The sequence below is a fragment of the Anopheles maculipalpis genome, chromosome 3RL (assembly GCF_943734695.1).
Source record: "Anopheles maculipalpis chromosome 3RL, idAnoMacuDA_375_x, whole genome shotgun sequence".
Taxonomy (NCBI): domain Eukaryota; kingdom Metazoa; phylum Arthropoda; class Insecta; order Diptera; family Culicidae; genus Anopheles; species Anopheles maculipalpis.
In genome coordinates this window covers 23,163,694-23,177,723 of record NC_064872.1, presented here as the reverse complement: position 1 = coordinate 23,177,723, position 14,030 = coordinate 23,163,694, and the positions used below count along the sequence as shown (strand labels likewise).

At 43.2% G+C, this 14,030-nt stretch overlaps 1 protein-coding gene across 1 annotated transcript in view; it reads right to left on the bottom strand.

Moving 5' to 3' along the window:
- Positions 1-14,030, bottom strand: part of LOC126563716 (protein sickie) — a 231,060-nt gene that overhangs the window by 67,474 nt on the left and 149,556 nt on the right. Inside the window, exons 8-13 of the mRNA XM_050220362.1 lie at positions 10,079-10,608; positions 9,846-9,990; positions 9,230-9,562; positions 8,717-8,743; positions 5,557-5,807; positions 5,308-5,459 (exon numbers count right to left, since the gene is read on the bottom strand). Of these exons, the coding sequence (XP_050076319.1) occupies positions 5,308-5,459; positions 5,557-5,807; positions 8,717-8,743; positions 9,230-9,562; positions 9,846-9,990; positions 10,079-10,608 (1,438 nt within the window). The remainder of the gene's footprint in view (positions 1-5,307; positions 5,460-5,556; positions 5,808-8,716; positions 8,744-9,229; positions 9,563-9,845; positions 9,991-10,078; positions 10,609-14,030) is intronic.

Here is a 14,030-nt window from a genome sequence, read left to right as displayed (position 1 = left end):
GTGTCATAGAGGGAGAGATCGTCAGCAGATAGCTGCTCGGACTAGGGGACCTCTCGATCGATACATAATCGCACGGCATCGCTAGACAGATTTCTACCAAGAGGAGCTGGGGAGAAGCCTTGTGGGTGTTCTTTACGGTTTCATTTGACGCTTTTCTTTCCATTTTGCACCGTCACCGTGGGTAATGCCAACGTGGTGACGATGCCGATTCATTCGGAATATTATTGTGACATAAACTATGACACTCGCAGGCCAAAGAAGTACGGCATGTGTACAGCTTTGCTTTTTAAAATTTGCACCCTCGTACCTCTATTGGTGACGATCGGATCGCTTTCTAGTGGAATTCGATGACAGAGAGATCGCAAGGAGTCTCTGAAAAGGCCTTGAAGGTGGCGAGATATTTCATTTATTTTTTGCTTCATTTGAACCAATTTGAGCTCCTTAGATCGTGGTGGTAACAACCGCCGCCGACGTCAGAGGTTGATTGATTGAAATTTCAAATTAGATCATGCGCGAGGTCTTGCTTGCAGTTGACTATCACGATCGATTGCGAATGGTGGCAATTCGGTGGCGATTGCTTTGATGTATATTTTACTTTGCGGTGATTATGGGTACGTTAGCTCACGGTACGCCAATGCAGCTAGTACTGACTTTGCCGAATGCATTCCAATCGTTCCAATGACCTTCGACTTCCTTTGCCAAAATGCTAAGTATGCTGGCGTGATGTAGACGATTGATTTAATTTCGTTGGTTCATGAGAATGTTTTGCTGAAGGTAAACTACCACAAGCGTTCAGCAGCACTATTATTTAATCTGAGCAATGGGAGCTCTTAATAGTGACGAATGACCAATGAAGGCTGCATCTTCGATAAAGGTTTGATTGAAGTAATGTCAGATTTGACATATGAGAAAGCATAAAGCTATAAAATGTTGTTACATTCTATTGGTACTTAATAACGTGTGGGGTAAACTGTTTCTGATGTAGCTTTTAGGAAAGAAAACCGTGTGATTCGCATAAAATTAGCCGTTAGGGTTAAGGGAAGCTACCATAGATGTAATAAAACTTAACTTCAAATTTAAACAGTATTTAAACAATAATATTAGCAGTAGCAGTGAATGTTAAAAAAAACTTGACGCATAACTCTAACAAAACAAAAAGAGAGAACAAACAGACCAAGAGTAAGTAAAATTTGTTTATAAAAAAAAATCATGTTTAAATAATAATGTACAGTACGTCTTTCTAATTGAATAAATATAGGCGTTTACTCATAAACTGCTAGATTCTATTGAAAGCCGTTCAAGTATGCAGTCAGCAGGACAGAATAATCTTTTTAGGGAAGGATTATACCTTTAAGAATATTATTTGATCAATAATATTTGCCGTTCTGACGTTGCTGTTCTAGAAAAATACCTCTGCCGAGCAAATACGTGTATCAGAGTTAAATAAGTTCCCAAACAACTGTGGTTCATCATATTTTTAACCACAAGAGCGAAACATTCTTCGAGTGTATTTAGTAATCAGGAAATAAGTCACCTGCCCCATACACTCTCAAAAAACTCGTCCTGACCAACCAACACATCCATCATTGAGATCACCATCTGTCTCTTTACCAGCAGGTATTGCAAAGAAAAATTTGCATTACTATTCCATAGGCAGGCTTCGGAAAAAAATGACCCAAACTAACTGCAACGAAAACCATGACCATGCACGAGCTCCGAGCACCTGTGCATCAGGTGTTGGTGGCCGCAGTATACCACCTTTAACCACCAAGGTCAATGTGACGGTTTTTAACCGTCGCCACGATCATTAACGGACCGAGTTACGGATGTACTCTGTTTACTGTCCCCTGGGGGAGAGGCCAAAAAAAAAAAAAGAATCCAGAGCAAACGCAAACGAAAAACAGATAAAACAACCGAGATAAATAAAACGGTTCAATTGAAATGAAACCCCGTTGTGGACATTGACGACAGGAACGGGCGAAATATTTGGTTGTGGACGAACACGAGCGTGCAACAAAATTGGAGAGGTGACCCCCAAAAGAAGGGCTGAAGAAGTTGGTGGTGGTCACCCAACGCTTATAAAAGCGATTTATGTGACATTCCTCTTGTGTGCGTTGCCAAAACTGAACCGGTTTTTTTTTTTGTTGTTGTTGCAGGAACTGGTCACAGAATGTCACAAAGGAAGCGTCGGGATGTGTTTATTGGACAAAAAATTAGCACAAGATCGAAAAAGTGTTACTTGTTTAAAAAATGATGTATAAAAACCCCTTAAGGCTGTCGCTATCTACCTAAATGGGCTTTAAATTATCGTTCTTTAATGTCAAACTTTCTGCATACAGTGGATGTACCGCTCGCTTTATTTCTTTGAACCACAGCTCATTATAGAAGCGAAATATACTTAAATCTGTCAAAACCTGTTGAAATATGGCGAAGTTTCGAGGCAGTCATACCGCGACACGTACACACACAGCGTGTAATAAAATCATAAAATGAAGATATTGTTAATTTCGACGTAATTTAAGTGCAATTTAATTTCGCAATCAACAACACTGCAGTTCCTGAGCAATCGGTTATCGCCGTCCCCAATGTTCCAGGGTGCAAAGTGTGTGTGTGTGTGTGTTGCGAGCACCGCAAAAGAAGAACCAAAACCTCAACCAAAACCACAAAAATGAAATGTGGATGCATCACACGGAGAAGGGACCTCTCATTACTGTGTGTCCTGAGCGCCCATGGATAGCATTTTTTTCAGCGACTTTCGAGCATTAATAATGCTTATAACACCATCCTTGGTCTCGCTGCAATTCGCACCTTTCCGTGTGTAGCTGCAATTCGTTGAAACAATGCAATTCCCCCGGAGGGTGTGTTTTTTTTTTAAAAAGCAACGTCACGGAAATTAAAAATTCCAGACTGCCCTGTGTCGACACAGGAACCTAAAGATTCCGTTCCTTGCATCTATGTGGTTAATATGTCGATGGAAAGGGGAAGGAATGCCATCGGTGTAGGGAGAAAAATAACTCATCCTACATGATATTTGGAGCACTATCAATTCGTGCCGGAATGAGATCTTCAATGGCACATCGTTTCCGTTATATGCGTTTTATCGCAAAAATTCACCAACACGATACGACGCACCGATCGATCGATTGTTCGCGTACGGTATTGCAACACGCAACGAACCGACGACGTCCTATTCTGAATGGGAATGAACACGTACTACACCATGCCGGAAAACAGGTTCTTCTGACCACGAGGAAAGATTGTCATCTTTTATCAGCAAAAACGAGTCAGCAGGAAAGGAAGCACCAACTAGCGATCGGTCGGTACGGGGTTAGTTATCCATTCGGATAACCAGCATCATCATTAGGCAGGGTGCAAGTAGGTCGAATTAATTTGTTACGGAAGACTTTTTTTTCATGTTTTGTTTGATTCACTAGCGCCTCTAGCCGGCGATGGCGTTGTGTGGCATTAACGAGAGTTGATGGAAATTGACCCATCCGGCCCGAAAGCCGTCGAAGCCGTAGCCATCCCCAAAGTCAATCAATCAATCGACAATCATAAGGGTCTATTCAGGCGCAAGCTTCGTACTAAGTGCACCGACAACAGCACCGATATGCGCCTTTTGAATGACTCGATGGAACGTGTTGGGCGAGAAAAAAGACTTCTTTGAGTGATGCAGATAGAGCAAGAAAAAAGGTCAAAAGTGCAATGCAGCAAGTGCATTGGGGAAGATGCAGGGTTTTTCACACGATAGCTACGGTTGAAGCTATAAGTAGTAAATTTATTTTATTTACCCAGAACTTTTTTAGCATGAAAAAAAAAGGTTTATAGACAGAATTTGGCAGCAAAATTATGCCTCCACAGTAATTTGAAACATACGTGGAGCAATGAGCCTAAAAGTATGCAAATTATTTCAAGTAAATACATTTTAATGCGGAGGTTCTGAAATGGCTGACCAAAGAGACTAAATAATTTCAAAACTACTTTCTAATAGGCTAATAACTGATAATAAAAACAGCCGAAAAAGTGACTGCATACATACAGAAGTTGGAACTTAATAAGTAAACAATGATGTGCTCAATACAATTTTTCCTGCTAAGCTTAGTTCGTTTCATTAAAAAAATATCGTTAAACGCGCGTCGAGTATTTTCTTCAAGCTATTAAGAGATGCGCCCATGATAATTATAATTCTCTGTATGATAGAATGTATGTATTGTGTAATATATCTCGCCAAACTAAATTTAAACAACAAAATCAATACATTCTATAAAAGGGCTTTCAAACCCTGCACAAAGGTCGATTACCCTAGTACGCTGACCTATTTGCAACATTTCCACGAAGGCACAAATTGGTACAAAGTGTTGAAGTGCAAAAATTAAGAAAAACACATCAACAACGAAAAAACCTTAAACGAAATAATCAATGTTTTTCAAACACGAGAAAAACAAAAGCAATCCTGTACATTGAACGATAAACCAAAACTAGAAAACATGCTCAAATTCGTGTGACAGAGAAACGAAAAAGGGCATACAAAAAAACAGAGCTCCTAGCTTCACTGGACGGGAATTGCAAGTTCGCATGTTGGCTAAAGAAGAACAATAAATCTTCGTTACGCTGTAGCCACAAACCAAACTGTGCTCGGCGGCCTTGTCCGGGAGAAAACCCTCCAACTTATTCTCGATTAGCAAAACGGTCAGCAAATGGCGAAAACGGACGGTTTTTGGCTTTCCAACGAAGGGAAAATTAAAATTTATTTTCTCCAAGAGCGCTACCCAACTTTTTTTTTGTCTTATTGGGATTTCTTTGCGCTTTTTTATTTGTTCGACAGGAACCCCTTTCTCAAATTTAGAGTAATGGGAAAATCTTCAGTTTAACTTAATAATTTTTTGACAGGAAATTATAGCCGGACAGATTATTATTGTTAAACGTGCTTTTTGTCCCAAAAATCAAGCGCATTGTGAGTTATGTCCTGGAAAAGTATCCCATCAAAATAAGTTAGTTAAGAACTTCCTGAAGGAAATTTGCTTGTTTTTCAGCGTCATTCAGGACTTTCAAGCGAAACTTCTATAAATTTCGCAAAAACTCTTCAACAAATTTCAACTCCTTTTCGCTCCCATTTTGAGACACATATATTGAAGTTAGTGTCCTGGAGCAAAGTTTACAAAACTGGGTCGACTCTAGAACATCCGCATTAGACAGTTGTCGTTTCGGTGGGGGAAAAGAAAACTCATCCAACAACCGACAAAACTTTCGTGCGAATGCCATTTCCGGTATTTAAGTTTTTTTGTTTGCAAGCGGAAAGCTACTCACGTTTGTTGACAGCTGACTGGAAAGACTCATGACTTGGTCCCGGGCGTCCGCTAGTTCGCGCTTTAGTCGTCGCACTTCACCTGCCTGCCGTTCCTCGGTCGAACCGTATAAGGATGAACCGCCCGAAAGGAGCGATGCCTGACTGCCATGCACTTTTGGGGATGCGAAGAGTTGGAAAAATAAACCGATTAGAATATAAGTTTGCATACATTAAGGGGATAAGGCTGGACTGGCTCTAGTGTTGCTTACCTTCATCGTTCTTCTTCGGATAGGTCAACCGATTGCCAGCACCAGTGCCCGGCGCACCGGTATGGGTCGGCGAAAGCAGCCCACCGAATCCGCGGGCCGGTGGAGTAGGGGACGTTGGTTGACTCCACGGTACCATGCCTCCGTTGCCGGCGTGCACAACCGTACCGACGGGAAGACAATAGTACGGTTCAATCTCGACGTCTGGACCGCGGCTCAACATCGAGGGATACATTTTCTCCGATTTGGTCGATCTGGGGTTTTTTGGGAAAACAGAGACAGAGAGGTAGAAAACAAAGTTAAGCCATATGGAGTTAATATTTTGTTGCAATGAGATTGTTGAGCTAAAGGTGAGGTGACGCTATGGAGAGAACATCATAACGTGGATGAGTAAGGTGATAGGAGGGCGCAAACCTTGCCTTAATAGCATGAGAAATGAATGTTTAAAGAGCTGGAAAACTTGGACGGACAGCTGGTAGAGGAGTTGGTGATGGTGAGATGGTAGATGCATGCAAATATGCAAACCACTACGAATGTCAGAATCCGCATAGACTTCGAAATGTCGAACCTCGTACCGGGTGAGATGCGTAAGGTGATGTTGTAGAAGGCGATGTACAGGATACCGGACCACGGGCTATCGCCCTTGTGGCAGGTCACAGTGGGTAGTTTGAACCAAATTTTTTTATGTATCTTAAAAATATCTTATTTGATTGATAAAGTTAAAAAAACGAGCAAGGATTATCGCCCATGAGCATTTAATGATTAATTCTTTTTATATTGAACTCTGCATTGTTTCAATTTCGCCCACGGTTGTTTTATGACCTACAAAACAGTGAAATTTTCCATATGAAATATAAATAAATTTTATATTTTTATACATAAAGTCTAAACCCTTAGTTTTAACATCACCGAATGCTCACTATGCACGTGAATAAATATTTAAATTGCAAACAGTTATTCAGATTTTGAACTTCCACTCCTGCTCGTTCGTGTTCGGATTCCAACCGTGCTGGAACGCTTACGGAACACATCTATAAATGGTCAGAACTAAAACAGCCTCTCAGGGAGTTGCGATTTCTGTCCACCACCGGCTTTTAGTCCAGCTCGACTTGAAACGCAAAAAGGGTTCCGTTCGAAACCGTCCTTACCTCGTCAACGTTGCTGACGGACAAACATCTCTCCGTCGACAGCATTTATGATGTGGCAATGCGAAAACGTGGTGGTCACGGCATGGTGACAAACGCCACCGTACGCCTGCCTGCTTATGCTTATTGTGGCGATGGCTTCGGCGCATCGGCGCACGTAAATAAGCGCCCCAAATGGGCGAATAAATATTAAAGTGACGCGACATTCGGGTCGGGTGGGTTTGTCTAAGGTAAGGTGGGAGAGGGTGGTCAATATATGCGGAGTCGTAGCGGGTGCCCTTTGGCTAACTTCAATCAGTGGTACCGTCGACGTTTAATGAGGAAAGTTAATCGCTGTCGTGCAGACACCCAATATGGGGAGTCAACATACCGAGGATTCATATTTTTGCCTTTCAAAGTTTTTCGTTGTCGTAAACATGTGTGCGGTTGGCGTGCTGTGGGAACCATTTCTCCTTCATCGGCTGGGCGAAATAGTTACTGGTCAATCAAAAATATGGCTCGCCGAAAACAACTTCATTTGAAGGCAATCGTCATGCTAACTTCAGCTTGAAGTCCACAACTTTTTGCTCTGGTAGACCTCATCTTCTTCCAAGCAATGTGCTATTATCGTCAGCTACTTAATACGATTTTTATGACACGATGAGTTTTACGACGCTTTCCTCTCTACTTCATCGTTCATCGTTCCCTTTGGACGTTATTTAGCAGCCATTGTTCATGTAAAAATCTCCCCATCGAGCAACGATCAGGCCGGAAAATTCCACTGCATAGCGTAAACCGGTGCACAACATTGTTGAACGCATGTCTAGAAAAATGGCACTAAAACGCTAGACAAACTTCAACAAATTCCTTCAACAATATGGTCCACAGTAGGTTACCTCGTCCGGAGTGCCCCAAGCACATCCAATGATGGCTGCAAAACTGAGAAAAATCCCAAGAAGAATAATATTATCAATAGCTGACCGACCAACCACACAACCAGCTTTTGCAGCTTGAAAGCAGCAGAAAGAATGGAAAATTTAATTCCTTCCATTGTCTATCGCAAACAGCAGTGGACGAACGACTCCCGGTGAGCCTATCCAGACGCTCCAAAACAAAAGGTCCGAAACGCGATGCGTTCAAAATGCAATAAAACAAAGTAAATTTAATTAAAAACTTTTTAATCTTATCACACCCAACCAGTTGCAGCAGTTTCCTGGTGCTCTTCTCCATTGCATCCTTAACAGCTCAAAATGGCACAGGAGATGGAGAAGGCAGAGGACACGCCTGTACTTCGGTTGTTGAAACGAGCTATTTTAAACTCAACTCCATGCATGAATGAAGTACCACAGCCGGTTAGGTCCTTAGCCAGCGCAATGTCTTCATTTAGTACACCAAACTGTGAGGACCCATCGGTATCGATTGATTATCGATCGGAAGTAGAAGTAGAGCGCTAGTCCGCTTCCTCACGTGCCTGTCATTATCCGTGCGAATGGTGCATAATTCATGGTCGATAAAACACACACACACACACATGCCCGAACCGGCTGAAAGCTTATCGAAGGTCCTCTTGAGCCGAATGAAAGAGAACGAACGCCATAATGACGGCTGTCAATCGTGCTGTGAAAATGCAATGCGTAAAGTGAGTGATAAGGCAGCAAAGGCAGAAGGCAGAGAACTTGATTAAGCCGCACGCATGCATACGGGCAGGTGTGCTGAAGAAGGATGGGAGTGGAAGAGCCCGAAAATGAACATCCCCAACGGCGTAAGCATTCCGGACGCGTAGGAAATGCCACGTCGCGTTGCAGGGGAAATAAATTTTCCAGTTCCAGGTCTTCTTTTCATTTATTTTCTTCCTGAACACGTGAGGTCATGTGTATGTGGTGAAGGGCAGGTTCACTACGGCATGCTAGGAATGTTCAGGGGGGTATTGTTTTCAATTGGGAGGTCACATGGTGTTTTTTAAATGTGATGAGTTGATGAGGTTCGTGTGTTCTGGGTTTTTTTTCGTATGTTTGGGAAGTTAATAACGCAATATCTACCTGGGGTAGGTCCTCTCTTTCAGATAGCTATCCAAGGTGCGTGAAGAAATGAGAAAATGTGACGTTAAATGTGTTACACGAGATTTTACAGTGTGGTTTAAGTCCTTTAGTGTGTACCGAGGACACATTATTTAGCTTTAAACGAAAACTTCCTACAAGCAAAACTTGAAGCAAACGAAAAAATTTAAAAGCAGGACCTCCGAGTACTAGCTCTTGGAGTAGGAGTGTCAGAGTTCCTAAGAAAAAGCCAATCAAAATGGTAAAAAAAATATCCTGAAAGTAACACATTTTCAGAGGAACTTTAACTTTGTAGTATTTTTTTTAGTACTACAGTACATAAAAGAATATATTCAAGAAGCAAACGAGGATATATAGAAAAAGCGCACTACAACACATCAGACTCAGAATTCTTGAAGATCGGCTAAGGAACCGAAACACGAAACATCCACATCGAGACACGGACACACTCACGGAGCAACGCGGAGCACGCGCTCACCCCGGATGCATAATTACCTGATGCTATTGCTACGGTTCAGGCGCGGACTGTTCGTGGTGGCCGACTGGTGCTGTAGATGCGGTTGCTGTGTTTCACCGCGCGTATGATGCAGCAGCTTGTGCGGTCTGGTGACGGCACCGGGCGATCCGGTCACTGCCGCCACCGCCGCAGACGGTGCCGTTCCGAGCGAAATCGCATCCAGCGTGTCACCTTCCGACAGTCGGCTGCTGGCCGTATTCGAATGCTTCAACCACATGGCGTACGAACCGTAGTCGGGTTTAACTTCCGCGTATGTCTGCGTGTCGGAGAGGCTACCATCGGTAAGCTTGGCGGAGGCGCGATTGGACATTCTAACCACGAGAGAAGCGGTTCCCCGCCAGGGTGTCAAACATTTGTGGAAGCAGCGAGTTGGTTGCAGAGGTTAAGATGAGTTTTTGGAGAGGATGAAAAAATCACACAAAGACCACAGAGGACGTGTTAAAGAAGAGAGAGAGAGAGAGAGAGAGAGAGAGAATGATACGGGAGAGAAACAAAAAAATTGTTAGTATTAGGAGTATTTTGATGCAGTTAGTGTGTGTGGAGCGGAGATTGATTAGCCGTCCTAGCGGTGTTAGCAAAACCGGGAACACAAACCTATGTTGGAAGACATGCATATCTAGACCGGGCTTAGGTAAACTGTGCGTTCCGGAGCCAAACCTTTCTTTCACCGACTGGCTAAGCTGAGCGGCACCAGGTCCTGTCAGCGAGAAGCTACGATACTGCGGATGTTGCTGGACTTCTAAAATGAAAGAGATACAGAAAGAGATGAGCATTAGCGATGGTGGTCGTGAGGATTTTAAGGCGTCCAGCGCCATGATGAGACTTACTAGCTTGGAAGTCAGCAGTGGTCGTTTGTGTGCCGCCGGAAACCTTCAGCTTGCTGGATCTTGGCACAGCCGAAACATGAGCAGTTCGTCCACCGGTAAGCAAATTTTGTCCCTGTTGCTGCTGCTGTTGCTGCTGCTGATGTGGATCTAATCCCGGCATACTGGAGCCACCATTCGTTCGTTTAATATATCCAAAGCTCTGCGGGACACCACCGGCCGCCTTGGTACGGCCTGAACTTCCCTTCGAAGATGGTGTGCTGCGTCGTGACTGGCTGGGGCTAGAGCCGGTCTTGTCCTTGCGGGAAGCGGTCGGACTAGGGGGCTGGGAGCTGTGTTGACTGTTGGTACCTCCGTTGCTACCGTGCCCCATGGGCGACGGTTCCGGTAGCTTGCCCCAGTACTCGCGCCCATTCGGTCCAACCGAACTGCCGCTGCTGTGACGTGCGCTCTTGCCGTTGACATGTGAGTGCTCCATTGCAGGTGGGTTCGTTCCCACACTGTCCAGATGATCGCCACGGCTGCTACGACATCTGAGGAAAGGACAAAATGGAAAAGAAGAAAAAAATCACATCAGTTATATGCACACTGCGCTGGACTTGAGACTCATGAAAGCCGACTTCACAAGAAGCGTTATAAACGATATCTGCAGAAAGTGAATTATCCTTGCGAAATAATTAAACACCCAGCAAATGGGCCCGGATCCCGGAAGGTCCGGTATGGCCATAAGTCTTCTTCCCGGGAGCTCTGTTTTGGTAGTTTCGCATACGGTCCGCTGTGTTGTTTTGCATATCAACACTACTTGAAACTGTGGCCTGCAGGCTCGACACAATTTGCTACTTCTGTTTGCTATGTACGGCTATTTATTAGACAGCTAGGCACACGGCGTGCGCGACGTCTCGCTTTTGATAAATCCTATCGAGTCGCGAGTGTCCGGGTCCTTGCCGATACTTGCTGCTGGCGTGGTTCGCTGGTGTGCTTGGGACGATGTTGTTGGACGGTGAGAAATTTATGCTGCCCATTCCGTAAGTGCAACCCCTTCTACACCGCCGGGGGGATGTTGTTTTCCTTGATAAAGCTTAATTTAATTTTCCCATCGGTCCGGGACCGTGTGGACATTGTGTTGTCGATGTGTTTGCATGCGATAAACTGCACGCCCGTCCGCTTGGACATTAGGCACATCAAAACGGCAAGCTTGGCTCGTTAGATATCATATTTAATGGGTTTTCGGAAAGGATGTGAAACAGAGCCACGCGAGCGAGAAACTTGTAATACAACATGTGACAATATTTGCGTTTTATGGGGGGAAAAATGTTTCCACAATGGAATCAATGTTTTGAAAAGGTTGTAGAATTTAATGTTAAACTTATCGGAAAATACGTAAGAAACAATAAAGTGTGTACTAAAACCATTCATAAAACAAGGCAAGTCATTTAAAACAACTTTGCTCTCATTCGAGCCGGATTACTCCTAAAGGTATGCAATGCGCAGCACAAGCACTATGCGGTTTATGTCGGACTTTGAGCGGTAGTATTTTGAACTCATAATAAAAATAGAAAAAATGTTTAAACAAATTAGAAATATGTTAAAAAAATATAAAGTTTTTATAAATATCTAAAAATCGTGTAGAAAAGATTGCGAAAAACAAATTCAGAACAAAAAAAAAAAAGAAATCTTTATCTGGTTATTCTGTTACAATCTAACTTCGATAAACTGTACACCGTTCGTACAATCAAAAAAATCTCTCTGAATGAATGGAAACGAAACAAACGAAAAAACTATCACAAAAATCCTTTGAGACACTTCCAACATTGCAACTATCGTTTGAAGACGCCAGAAACCGATCGATACTGGCGAACGCGACGGTTTGCAGTAATGAATATTTAAACCCCTTTTACCATTATCATGGGCCTGTACGACCGTACTATTTGCACAGTTTGTGAGTGCTTGGAAAGACGTTGCTTTGAGCTAGGTGACGGTTGAAAACAGGGATTTTAAACGACTTCAAACCATCAGACACGCTTTCGACGTTTCCATCCGTACGACAATTTGAATGTGGTAGAATATTAATCAGTGCGATTTACATCGGTAAACAAGGAATCGGTAGAATGCGATCGGTTTTTGCAAATGAAGGAACAAAAGACACCGAAAAGCTTAACGCTTCACAGGCATCTATCTATAAGAGTCGTTGATTGTCATCGTATGTCATTTGCATGCATTATGAGGCGGGAAAGGCAAATGATCTGCTTTTAATTGTAAAATCAACTTGACTTTGAAATTATTTGCCAACGATACTGCTAAACGGTTGGTAACCCACATAATGTGGGTTTTAATAACAAGAGGGAAAGGCAAAGTTTGCTCAGAATATTTAAAATAATTACATAAAACCACCCAAAACTATGCAATCAGCAAGCCAAATATCCACTCTTTGATTTTTGTCCCAAACATATCGTATATATTGAAAGCTCCTAAAGCATTGCATGTATTTATAATAAACCAAAAACAAAATAAAAGTCGTACAGTTACCCTAGGTCAGGATGGCGTAAAACTCGGTCACAAGTCAGCACTCCTACAAACTCACCCAAGCCACAGACACACAGAAAAAAATCGTGCCAGGCGTCTAGTGGTCTCTTATTTATATCCAACCGCAATAACATTACTTCCACGTGAACTCGCTGTGTCGAAACGGGGAAAAAACGGGCTGGAACGAATTTATTAATGCGGATAATCCTTCAAGAACCGCCAGCAGCACCACAAACCACGAAGACGATTTTGTCTTCTTGGACTTTCTTTTCCCTAGATGAATACGCCTAGTTACGCGATGGGGTAAATATTGACCTGCACAATGTGCCCGCCGGCTCACTGAGCGTTTGAGCAATTCCCTTTAATTAGTCATCCGCGTGACAAGTGAGTCGCGTTCGCGTCTTCTGTCATCATTGACCGTGCTAGAAGCGACACAGGGAGAAGAAGACACGATGTCTTAATTGAAATTAATGGAGACGCATGGTACGTTGGGTCGATCGTTCCTCGGCAATCTTTCTGATAGGACGGTTCTGTGTCTTATCACTATCGGTAGTTCCTTCAATTGATAGAGCTGCATATTTTTCACTTTGTTTAAAATTTTTGTTGTTTTTTTCTTGCATTCTCTCTCTCTCTCTCTCTCTCTCTCTCTCTCTCTCTCTCGTTTGTTTAAGTCCCCAATCCTCAAAGGAATCAGACCAGTCCCGAATGGAATTGGTTCCAATTAGGTTGGAAATAATTTAGATTACATGGTCGCGTGTCTCACTCTCGCTCTCCTACACCTTGTGTCTAAATTTCCGTTAGTATAATTCCCTCCGATTGCAAAGAATCATTGGAATTGAAATGTTTCCTCGAGATTGGACGAGTGCTATTCTCAAGTGCCGAGGGAAGCACTCATTGGCTGGCAAGTCGGTCGATAAAGTGCATTACGTGCGGCCGGTTCACATCTTGCACATGAAAGTGCAATCCTTGCCGGTAGCAAATGTTTGTTTCCAGCAAAGTGGATGGAAGATTCTTTTTCTTCACGATTCAACCAAGCAATCCCTCGAGAGGGCGCTACAAGTTGTGCTTCCATTTTCGTGGCGCAATCGGTAAAGCAATTTTCTTGCTGCTGGACATTGCTTTTTTTATTTATTTTTGCTACACATTTGGAAGAAACTCGACCCAAGGCCAAGGAGCTGCGAAAAGAAAGAAATGAGGCGACCGGGATGCGGGTCTTTGATTCGACCAATTTATTTCGCTCATCACGCCACACTTAAGAGCTGGCGGTCGCAAATGTCATGCCAGCTTCATGCCGTCCTCGGAAGTTGGAGTGGTTTCTGCAAGTGTAAAGTGTATTTTCTACGCCGTTTTAAAAGTATTGCTCCTGCTTTTTGCTTCTCTTTACACAAGTGCGAAAGTTGTCAAGCGACAGAATGTAAATTTCAACAGAGCA